Source organism: Rhinoderma darwinii, chromosome 5, assembly GCF_050947455.1.
Source record: "Rhinoderma darwinii isolate aRhiDar2 chromosome 5, aRhiDar2.hap1, whole genome shotgun sequence".
In the NCBI taxonomy this organism is placed as follows: Eukaryota; Metazoa; Chordata; class Amphibia; order Anura; family Rhinodermatidae; genus Rhinoderma; species Rhinoderma darwinii.
Window position 1 is genome coordinate 334,890,761 of NC_134691.1, and position 12,319 is coordinate 334,903,079.

At 44.8% G+C, this 12,319-nt stretch overlaps 1 protein-coding gene across 1 annotated transcript in view; it reads right to left on the reverse strand.

Moving 5' to 3' along the window:
* The window catches only part of VWDE (von Willebrand factor D and EGF domains), a 120,834-nt gene that overhangs the window by 93,152 nt on the left and 15,363 nt on the right, over nucleotides 1–12,319 (reverse strand). The window contains exons 2-4 of the mRNA XM_075828769.1: nucleotides 4,217–4,448; nucleotides 3,990–4,052; nucleotides 1,778–2,028 (exon numbers count right to left, since the gene is read on the reverse strand). Of these exons, the coding sequence (XP_075684884.1) occupies nucleotides 1,778–2,028; nucleotides 3,990–4,052; nucleotides 4,217–4,448 (546 nt within the window). The remainder of the gene's footprint in view (nucleotides 1–1,777; nucleotides 2,029–3,989; nucleotides 4,053–4,216; nucleotides 4,449–12,319) is intronic.

The following is a 12,319-nucleotide window of genomic DNA, read 5'->3' on the forward strand; positions in this document are numbered from 1 at the left end:
CATTCCCTTACAATAGCTGCCGGTCGAACGCTCTTTCGGCGATGGTTGTTCCACCCGACTCCCCCATACACAGGCTTGACCGAGCGTGCATGTGTTTTCAACGGGTAGAGGGTAATAAGCCGCTGAAGACGCCTCTGGCAGCAGCTTATCTGCCCTTGGAACAAAGGATCGGGCAAGTTGAAATCCAACATGCCCGATCCTTCTTTCCACTGGCATCTATTGTTGGGGAGGGTCAGGACACCCACATATAGAGATAGTCGGCTGGTTCCGCCAAAATCATCGGGTTTGCCAACTTTTATCTAATGTGTATGGGCACATCTTGAGATGTGGACTTTTATGGATGGGAAAGACAAATAATAAGGAAAAAAGATCTGAAAAACGTTAAAACTTCTGAACTTTGTTGTTGGCAAAGGCTTTTGAGAAGACTATGGAAAGAAGAAAAAGTTGATCCTTGACCAAACCAAGCTGACCGCAGACTCCTATCATCCTGCAGATGTCTTCCTCCCCAGAGATGCCAGCACATACAGCCGTCCTGTCCTGCAGTGATAATAGGGTGCACGCTCTAGCTCATTCCCCGCCTTAATGGACCAGAGCACACACATGTTTTAGATTGACTGATTGCTCCCAGATCACCCTGGACTATAAGAAGGGCCCTGCCCCTTCCTTCATTGTCTGAGCGTTGTTGTGTTTACCCGTGTTAGTCTTTGCAAATAATCCCTTAGTGTTTTCCAGTTCCCAGTGTTCCCGTTCCTGCTACCTGTATCCTGTATCCCGTGCTACCTTGTTCTTGTGCCGTAGAGAGTTGGAGTCGTGTTTTGTCATATACTATGCCTGCTGTATTTCACCTCACTGGTGTCTGCCTGCTGCCAAGGTCCCATCCGAGCCTGCCATTGCTACTATCTGTATTGCCACAGGTACCCTTATTCGAACGATTGACTTTGCCTTGGTATCCTGTTTGGTTAGCTGCTATCCCGCTACAGTGGTACGGCCCAGTGGGTCCCCACACCCATTGTGACACTGACCTTCTAAAAGGATCCAAAATGACCTCTAGATTTCACACGGCCATGATACAGGTGCATTTTAGCTTTTGTATTAGGGGGCAAGACCAGTGTTTCCTGCAGTTCTGCTGATCATATCATGGTGTGACCTAAGTTTGGTTTAGTCAAGTGTTTTTCGATGTTTCTAAGCCATGGACCCCCTACTCGAATACATTACATCAAGTCACGCTATGGTCACACACTTTGCTGCACATTAAAAGCAAAGCATAAGGACAGTATGAGTACCCCCTGGAGGGATGGTGTGTACCCCCTGAGGTACATGTACCACAGGTCAAGAATTTAGGGTAAAGTAGACCCATTGAGGATCTGGGTTTTGTGAGTGTAATGCAGATGTCTGGTACGAGTCTTATAATAAGAAGAGATACTCTTTTAGAAAAGGCTGTTATTACTGGATAGATTGGAGAAGGAGAAAAAAAGAACCTTCTAAGATAGATAAACAGGGTCCAATAAAGAAGAACATATCATTGAGAAGCCTAAGGACCCAAAAAGAAGACAGGACATAGAAGGAAAACCTTATTGAGATGGTCATCAAGAGATGAAATTTGACTTGATGACAAATATTAATAATGATATAGCTATTTTTTTTAAATCTATTTGTGGGGGTATCAGATCCATAGATTTTACTTTGAACTGTAAAAAGCTTAAAGCAAAAGCCGAGACGTAGCCTTGACCTAAAGTTCTTTAGAAGAAATTCACTTCAAATAAAATAAAATTCTTACTCGGTCTCCAAGTCTGACATTTATTCCGTCCAGCTCTATGATAGAAAATGTCTGCACTATAGCCTCTTGTCTAAGTTCTTCCTTCTCTCCTCTGGTAGATAGTCTAGACCATCTCACCAGGAATCCCAAGGAACTGTTCGTAGAAGGAGCCTCAAAAGAACATTTCAGATGAACCCTTGTGCCAACCATCTCCGTCACAACTTCGGGGGTAGATGGAGATTCCGGTAGCAGACTTTGAGAGTTTGCTTTACCTGCAATATAATATAATTAAATATTTCAAAAGTGATCCGATTAATCCCTCAACGACTTGAATGTTTTGGGTCTGAAAAACACTTTTTAGTGGTTTTGCGCACGTAGTGGTCTAACGACCCAAACTTTTTTATTTATCTTGCTACCAAAATAAATTTTTGCACCTTTTTTTCGTGACACATAGGGCTGTTTTAAAAATGAAAAATAAAATAAAAATTGTAGTATTTTTTTTTTTAAAGTTACATTAGTATTAAATTGGCCAAAATATAAATAAATTACATATATATATCTATATCTATAGATATATATATATTGTTTTTAATTCTTGAATATATTCTTTCGTTCTTTTCTTTTTTACATTGGAAAATTCACATTAAAATAAAGTATTAGACTGGGTTCCCCATTTTAGTTCATCATTTTGATATCATATGTATAGTCCCGAGTCATCGGGATGGAAATAGCGACGGTTTGGGTGGGCTGAAAGTTTGGTGGGGGATAAATCCCTGAGTTTTTAATGGATGCAATTTCATATGATATTGCATGTCAGACCCTCTGTGGCATTGTATGCACTCTGCCTGATAACAAATGCTACTACTAAGACCCAGCAGCTCTGCCATGCGGATGGGCATTGTCGCCAAGGCCGGCCTTTGGGGTGTGCGACCTGTGTCATCGCACATGGCGCATCACTCCAGCATGTGGAAGGCGGCACTGTGCTGGCTTCCTTCCCCTGCTTGTGTTTCTGAAGCGCCCGGTCCTGACGACTCTACAGCTGCCTTTCCACCCATGCGCTCCTTCTCTGCTCACGGCGTAACTACCGCTGTAGCAGCCATAGCGGCTGCTATGGGGTCCGCAGCATGAGGGGACCTGTGCTGCCCACCGGGACCACCCCCCCTCTTGCACGATGGCGCCGCTAGCAGCTGCTATGGCTACTACAGTAGTAGCGACGCCACATTCAATAGTATCTGCATCCTTAGGACACAGATACGATTGAACACTATGGCAGAGCAGAGAGGTATCTCCCTGCTCTGCTATTTACGAGGCTACAGGCCGTTACTGGATCACGCTGGCCTACGCAAGCATCCCGTCAGCGTTGTAAAGGTGGTGGGGGGTAGTATGGCACTGTCTACAAGGGGAGGTGGGGGGCTGTATGGGGCTGTTTACAAGGGGAGGTAGGGGCTGTATGGCAAAATCTATAGGGGGGGGGGCTGTATGCCAGAATCTACAGGTGGCACTATCTACAAGGGAGGCTATGTGTGGCACCCAGGGGAGGGAAGGGGGGACATTATACTGTGGGGGGCACTAAGGGAGCATTATACTGTGTGGGGTCTACTAAGGGGAAATTATACTGTGTAGGGGCACTACAGGGGGCAATATACTATGTGTGGCACTTAGGGGGCATTATACTGTGTGGGCAAAATACTGTATCCTTAAGGGGGTTATAATATATTATTAAATATTATTATTATACTGTATGGGGCAGCTATGGGGGCATTGTACTGTATGGTGGGCACTAAAGAGGCATTATGATGTGTGGGGGCAATATACTGTGTGCGGTCACTTAGGGGACATTTTACTGTGTGTGAGGGGGAACTAAAGGAGGCATTATACTGTGTGGGGGAACTATAATGGGTATTACACTGTGTGGCGGCAATATACTTTTTTATGGGGCATTTTTTTTATGATGGGGATGGGGCGCCGAAAGAAAATTTTGCACGTGCCGCCATCTATCCTAAGGCCGGCACTGATTGCCGCCACTTCTATTCCCTACACAGCCATCATTAAGCTCTGCAAGCTGAATTAGGAAAGACAAAATCGGTATTAACTGCGTTGGCTCTTTCTTTTTCGGAGCCCTGCTCCTGCACCCGACCCGCTCCTCCTGGCTTGCAGGTGCTTTAACCCCAGATTACAGTCCAGGACCGTAGTCCTTAACATGTTAATATGACTAAATATTCATCACACTTACTTGTGCATATGCCATTGACTTCTATCTCTCTATCATCACATTGGGATCTAGAGTCTGGAAGCACTGAAAAAGTAAAATCATACAACTTAAATAATTGTAACAAAAGCATGGATGACTAGAGATAAATCTACACCCAAACCAACCATACCCAGTGCCAACATCGATACACCGACTATGCCACCCTTGGTTTCCTTACCTTTATTTCTTATATTAGTATAAGGACTTACCCTCTGCACAGTAGCCCATACACCCTTGTGTAGGCTGCAACAAATATACAAAAAAGTCCCCACAGTTTCTGACAGTCACTGGGATACGGAAAAGGCAACAATCCTTGATGCTACTGAAGAAGAACTGCCACGTGGCACAAGCCGTGAGATGCCTCTCCTCACCCGCTGCCGGGAGAGATTCTGATTCCCTTAAGGACAACCATACAGGAGCTTGTGTCCCACAGTGATTCATCTGCCAAAGAGAAAGAGAATGGCGTCAACATTAGGAGCCTCTTCTACGCACTTAATAATCATATTATATCTACTGCCACCGCTGCCGCACAGCTTCTTCCTGAGTATTTTCTGCTCTAGAATTGAGTTCTATATACTTTTCTATGACCATTTGATTATCCAGAACAGTTGATAATCCAGAATGATACCTTTCAGGTCCCATTAGTGTCAGATTAAAGCTAAATGATTAAAAATGGATTGTCCGTATGGAGCAATTTCTTTACATTGTCCTGTGACATTAGAACAGAGATGTAACTTGTCGTTTCTGGACCTCAATGCAAAATCTGTGACCGGGACCCCACCTACCATTTATAATACTAGTGTCTTCTTATGTGGCAGAGGGGCCTTTGGGACATAGGTGTAACTAGGAAAGACTGGGCCCCATAGCAAACTTTTGACCGGGCATAGTAGTGTCATACAGCCCCCACCTCCCCCTTGTAGACTGTGCCCGACCGCCCCCTTGTAGACAGTGCCCCCAATGCCCCCTTGGAGAGAGTGCCATACAGCCCCCACCTTCCCCTTGTAGACAGTGCCCCCCACATTCACCTTGTAGATATTGCCATACAGCCCCCACCTCCCCCTTGTAGACTGTGCCCCCACCGCCCCCTTGTAAACAGTGCCATACATCTCCCACCTCCCCCTTGTAGACAGTGCCCCAAAACAAATAAAACAAAAAAATTATACTCACCTAGGCCCGTTCCCATGACGAACGTAGCTGCTCCACAATGCCGACGGGATCCTTGCGTAGGCCGCCGTGATCCAGTCAGGTCATGATGCCGGCCTGTGCAGCAAACCTGCCCCTGTGCCTGATCAGCTGCAGGCCGAATGGCCTGTAGCCTACTAAATGGCAGAGCAGGGAGATACTTCCCTCCTCTGCCATAGTGTTCAATAGTGTCTGTGTACTAAGGACGCAGATACTATTGAATTACTATTCAATGTGGCAGCGCTACCGCTGTAGCAGCCATAGCGGCTGCTAGCGGCACCACCTGGCATGGGGGAGCCATACCGGTGGGCGGCACGGGCCCCCTCATATCACGGGCCCCGTAGCAGCAGCTATGGCTGCTGCGACGGTAGTTACACCACTGCTTTGGGGCATCTCAGACACCGGCAGGTGAGGCTGCTACCTTGGCACCCCCTATAGCTCCACCTCAGTATTGTAGAGAATCAACAGAGCACATCCTTGTGATTATACATAGTTAAAACACAGTAGAGTCCCATTATTATGACCACCTTCTACTTTCGATGTCGGCAGCGTGTAGCCCATGAAGGAAGTGATGTGTCATAGTTTGGTGAGTATATAAGGTGTGCGGTCGTCTGTCTGATCACATATCACTCGTTGTTGTCATGGGTAAAAGGGGCAATTTATCAGAGTTGTAATAAGGGCTGATTATTGGCTTTCGAGCCCGGGGTGGCGGTATTTCTCACACAGCGCAGTTTGTGAACTGTTCGCGTGCTGCTGTGGTGAAAGTGTATTGTGAGTGGACAAATGGCACCAATGGGAATAACATACATGGAACATGCGGAGCAACACGGCCATTGATGTGAGAGGTGAATGCCGGCTATGAAGGTGCGCGAGGGCCGAACAACACGCTACAGTGGAGCAGCTCACCATGAAAATCAACCAGGAGGCTACGACGTGTGTCTAATACAACAGTTCACTGAACCCGTTTTTCATGGCATTCTCTGGGCCACTCATCCATGTAGAGGGCTCTGAGCCGATGTGAGTATGAATCCATCATTGCAGATCACGTCGTCCCCCCCCCCCCCCCCCATACATGCTGTTTGCCTTCCCTGGGGCAGATGGAATCTTCCAGCAAGTGTCCGACAGTGGTTGGAAGAGCCTGACCAAGACTTCCAAGTAATTCCCTGGCCCCTAATTCTCCAGACTTGTACCCAATTGAGTATCTCCAGTAAACGTGGGATGTTCTGCAGTCAGCATGGCGCCAGCTACCTGAGACCAGAGACCAGCACCTTATTGAGTCACTGCCCGCCCGTCTACTGCTGTCCGTGCTACACATGGCAGTTACTCTGGATATTAGCTGGTGGTCATAATAATCTGACTCGACTGTGTATAATTATTCTATACACAGGTTTGGTGGTGCACTAGGTAGAGATCCGAACTTCACCTCAACCAGCTGACATTGTACATGATGTATGAATATTAGACAAAGATATTTCTTCTATTAGTTTCCCTTCTCCTAGTGATTTCTTATGTTTGTTACACTCTTTAATTTGTTTTACTGTTCTAATCTATTACATATTTAATGTGTAAATGGAAAGATGATGATGTTTTAGGAAAGAATCACAATGTGTAACAGAGACTGGAGAACAATCATTATATAGTAAATAACCACAAAAAAGTAAAGCACAAATAATACACGAGAAAGCAAAACAAAGTATAGAGCAATTCAGTTCGATATGAAAATGTCAAATATGATGCATTGCAGTAGTTTATTGCATATTCTTCTGCATGAGGGGCAGTATTGTAGTAGTTATATTCTTGTATATAGGGGGCAGTATTGTAGTAGTTATATTCTTGTATATAGGGGCAGTATTATAGTAGTTATATTCTTGTATATAGGGGGCAGCATTATAGTAGTTATATTCTTGTATATAGGGGGCAGTATTATAGTAGTTATATTCTTGTATATAGGGGCAGTATTATAGTAGTTATATTCTTGTACATAGGGGGTAGTATTATAGTAGATATATTCTTGTATATAGGAGCAGTATTATAGTAGTTATATTCTTGTATATAGGGGGCAGCATTATAGTAGTTATATTCTTGTACATAGGAGCAGTATTATAGTAGTTATATTCTTGTATATAGGGGGCAGTATTATAGTAGTTATATTCTTGTATATAGCGGGAGTATTGTAGTAGTTATATTCTTGTATATAGGGGCAGTATTATAGTAGTTATATTCTTGTATATTGGGGGCAGTATTATAATAGTTATATTCTTGTATATAGGAGTAGTATTATAGTAGTTATATTCTTGTATATAGGATCAGTATTATAGTAGTTATATTCTTGTATATATGGCAGTATTATAGTAGTTATATTCTTGTATATAGGAGCAGTATTATAGTAGTTATATTCTTGTATATATGGCAGTATTATAGTAGTTATATTCTTGTATTTAGGAGCAGTATTATAGTAGTTATATTCTTGTATATATGGCAGTATTATAGTAGTTATATTCTTGTATATAGGAGCAGTATTATAGTAGTTATATTCTTGTATATATGGCAGTATTATAGTAGTTATATTCTTGTATATAGGGGCAGTATTATAGTAGTTATATTCTTGTACATAGGGGGTAGTATTATAGTAGTTATATTCTTGTCCATAGGAGAGGATAGACGTGTGCTTGTGAGCTCCCTGTTAGGACTATGCATGGCTTCTGACCCAGGTGGAGGGGAGGGGTCCTGGGCTGATGATCCTGGGAAAGCCCAGAGTCTGGAGTTTGACCTGCAGCATGGAGATGGTGGAGGTGAAGATCTGGAAATGGTGGCTGGTGAGTCAACTGAATCTCATGATGTTGGTGAATTGTGCACAAAAATGACAAAGAAAAATATCTTTAAAATGGAAATGCAAGTTCGCAAATTGAGAACTGAAATTAACCAAGAGACTGATCCAAAGGCAAAGCTGATGAAATGTGAGTGTCTGGATGTTTGCACACGTGAGCTGGTGATATTGAAGGAGAGATTGCAGAAAGAATCATGCACAGTGCCCAAAATAAAGAACCGGGCAATGGAGAATAAAAGGGAGACTAGAGCCCAAACTGTGAAGAGAAAAAATATCATTGCAAAAAAAGACACTGACTATAAGACTGTGTATAATATTGTGGAGCAGGGAAACCCTGGAAGATATGAGTGTGCAGTGGCTGGAGGATCACATCTCTCATCATGTGTGGGCTCTGTGCAATCAGTGAACAAAAATGCTGCTAAAGCTGCAGAGAAATGTGTGCCAGCTGACGAGGGGTTAACTGCAGTAGACTCTATGTGCAGTACTGATGAAGTAAATGCGAGTGGCACTCCTGGGAGTGAGCAAGAAAGTGCCTCATGTCCTGACATTATAAGTGAGACCTCGCTCACCGCGGTGATTGACAGTCTGATATCTGATGAACCAGCGGCACAGGCTGAGGCGGACATTGCAGACCCTGTGCTGGAGGTTCAGCCGTCCGCAGTGTCAGTGAATGGAGTGCAGGTTACACAGCGATCAGGAGCAGACACAGGAGGATCTGCAGTACAATCAGGTGAGGAGAGGTCCAGTCCTGACCCACCTGCTGACAGACCTCAGTACAGGAGACTGTTCTCCAGCGTCACAAGACCGACTAACCCCGCACCTCAGAGGAGGAACGCGGTCAGAATCAGGTACTCGGGACCAGAGGAAAACATCCCTTCCAGACTCTACATTGGGAAAGTTTTGTTGAAGGAGTTTATGAAGTTTAAAGCTTCTGAGGTGTTCGCTCTGATCCACGTTCCCTCCAGCAGGAATTATGACATCAGTTTCAAGCTGCAATATAGTCTAGACTTGTTCTGGAGTATTTATAACGATACAAAGGAGCACGCGATGTGGGAGCATCTACATGTCATCCAGCTGACTAAACCCCAGGTAGTCACCGCCACCGTCCTGTTCCAGTCTGAGGTGGTGGCTCTGGCAGATTTGCAGCACTGGTTGAGCAGATATTGTGAGGTGAAGAGACTGCCAACAAAGATCTATGATGAGGAGGAGATCTGGAATGGAGGATATTCTGTCAAGATCCAGCTGGTTCAGGAGAATGGAGTGACCAGACATCTGCCGCACTCCTTCTACCTGGGCTCGGAGAGAGGCATATGTTACTACCCTGGTCAACTGCGACGGTGCCATAGATGTGGGGGCAGACACCTGGCGTTCAACTGTTCCCGTATTAAGTGCTCACTATGTGGTCAGTTTGGGCATGTGAAGGACGAGTGTACAGGACCTGTCATCTGTAACCTGTGCTTAGGACCTGGGCATACATTCCGGGAGTGTCCACATGCAGAACATAATAAAGAGGAGACCTTTAAAGAAGCCATGGAGGAAGAGCAGGAGGATGTCTCCATATGTGTAGATACAACCCCAGAACCTGGAAGCCCCAGCGATGATGTAAGCCGAAGTACCAGAGACCCTGCTCCAGGGACGAATGTCCCATCTGTGGATGCTGCAGAAGTGTCACCAGCCACTGAAAATAGAGGTCATGCTAAAAGTAAAATATCCAGTCACTCTGTCACCAAAACATCTAAAAATCTGCCCAACACCAGTAAGGAACCAGCTGATCCAGCTGCAGCGACCAGTAAGGAACCAGCTGATCCAGCCGCAGCGACCAGTAAAAAACCAGCTGATCTAGTCGCAGCGACCAGTAAAGAACCAGCTGATCCAGCCGCAGCGACTAGTATGGATGAGGAGGGATTTCAGACGGTTAAAAGGAGAAGTAAAACAGATGATTCTTCGAGGAAAAAAATCACTGCTGCAAAGAAATCACCGGAGTCTCCAGTGCTGGCGATAACGGGGGGACGTTACTGTGCGCTGGGAGAAGATGACCAGGAAGAAGAAGCAGAGATGGAGCAAGTCTCCTCACGCAACCCAGACAACGAACCTCAGGATGAAGACTCTGACCCCCCAATGTCCACCAAAAGATGGGGTGTAACGGGACATAGCAGTGGAAGAAGGAAAAAAAGTAGGAAAGATCTGTAACCAGGATGATGCTGAAAATCACCTCCATCAATGTGAACAGTGTGAAGAATAGGAGCAGGCGGCAGGCGATATTCCAGCGTCTGTCTGACGACAAATCTGACATCATCTTTATACAAGAGACTTATCTGAAGAGCAATGCTCAGGTGTATGCAGCCAAGAGAGACTGGAGACACGGACCATCATTCTGGTCCTTTGGACTGGAACGAAATGATGGTGTAGGAATTCTATTTAATAATATGGACGTACAAGTGGAGAAAGTCCTGGAGCTCTGCTCCGGCCGCTGCCTGATGCTGGACTTTACCCTGGACACTGTACATTATAGAGTCATTAATATCTATGCCCAGCAAACCAGGAAAGAGAGGAGGGAATTATTCCAAAATATTAAGCCCTATTGTTTTACTTCTAAGGTCTTTATTTTGAGTGGTGACTTCAATAGTGTCTCCAGTAATGTGGATCGTTCCAGTAGTCACAAAAGATTGAGATATGATGAAAATTTTCTCAATAGTCTAGTCCAGCAGGCTCATTTAGTGGACCCCTATGGTCTACATTGTAGTCGTAAAGCTTACACTTATCATAAGGGAGGTCATGCAAGCAGAATAGACCGTGTGTACATTAAGAAAGAATTGAAGTGTTCTCAGTATAGGATAAGTCCTATAGAGTTCTCCGACCATTGTATGGTGAGTGTAACGCTGGATCTGGACGATGCTGTGGTCTATGGTAAGGGTTACTGGAAGGTAAATAGCTCTGCGCTCCAGGATCCACAGTTTAAAGAGTCCTTTATCACATTTTATAACGACCGGAGAACTACCCAGTGTATGTGCGATGATACAGCGGAGTGGTGGGAGGACATGAAAAGAGACATCAAGCAGTTTATTATAAGAGCTGCAAAGAGACGGAGTAATATGGAGTATATGAGGTATTCTGCCCTGAGACTGCTACTGAGCCGTCTATATAGTAAGATGAATAGTGGAGAGCAGGTAGACGGAGAGAGCGTCCGCCAGATAAAGCAGAAGATGAGACAGCTGCAGTATGATCGCCTCAAGTCCCTGAAGGCAGAAGGCCAGTTTGATAGTTGGGGGGTTCAGACCCCAGATCCCTTTATTGCCTGTAAGAACCGGGTTAGTAAGAAACGTCTGGTGAGTCTATTAGATGAGAACGGGATGGAGCAATCAGAACAGAAAAAACTTCATAAAATCATTGGAAATTATTATGGAAAACTGTTTGAAGGGAGTCAGATTAGAGATGGCGACATAAAGGCCTATCTGAAGAGTGTGACCCTGCCAAAATTAGATCCAGCGCAGGCAGATGGCATGGCTGACCCTATATCTGAGGAGGAGGTAAAGAGGAGCATCGACTCCTTAAAAACCAAGAAGAGTCCTGGTCTGGACGGCCTGACCAACGAGTTTTATAAGGAGTTCAGGGATTTATTGGCCCCTGACCTGGTGCAGGTATATAATGATTGCCTCTCTGCTGGGAAACTTTTACAATCGCAGTATAAATCTGTTCTAGTTCTCCTAGCAAAGAAGGGAAATCTGAAAGATTTAAAAAATTGGCGTCCATTGTCCCTGCTGAACACTGATTATAAAATCCTGGCCAAGATCTTGTATTACAGGCTGAGTGAGGTGGCGGATGATCTCATCATCCCTAATCAGACGTGTGGTGTGAAAGGCCGGACTATAGAGGACTCCTTGCTGCTGATGAGAGAATCCATGACTTATATTAAGCAGCATGAGGTGGGGACATATATAGTAGGCTTAGACCAGAGTAAGGCCTTTGATAGAGTCCATCATGACTACCTGTATCAGGTGTTGTTGGAGTACGGCCTTCCTGCGCAGTTTGTACAATGGCTGCAGGTTCTGTATAAGGAGGCAGTTAGCCGGCCTCTGATTAATGGTTACTTGGCAGACGCCTTCAGTATAAAGTCGGGTGTGCGGCAAGGCTGCCCTCTCAGCCCATTATTATATGTGTTTAGTCTGGATCCATTTTTAAGGAAATTGCAGGACAATAAAAAGTTTATGGGGTTGAAATGTCATTTGCAGAATAAAGTAGAGGAGATAAAGTTCTGCGCCTATGCGGATGATGTGACGGTCATGTTGTCTTCTGCTGGTGACTG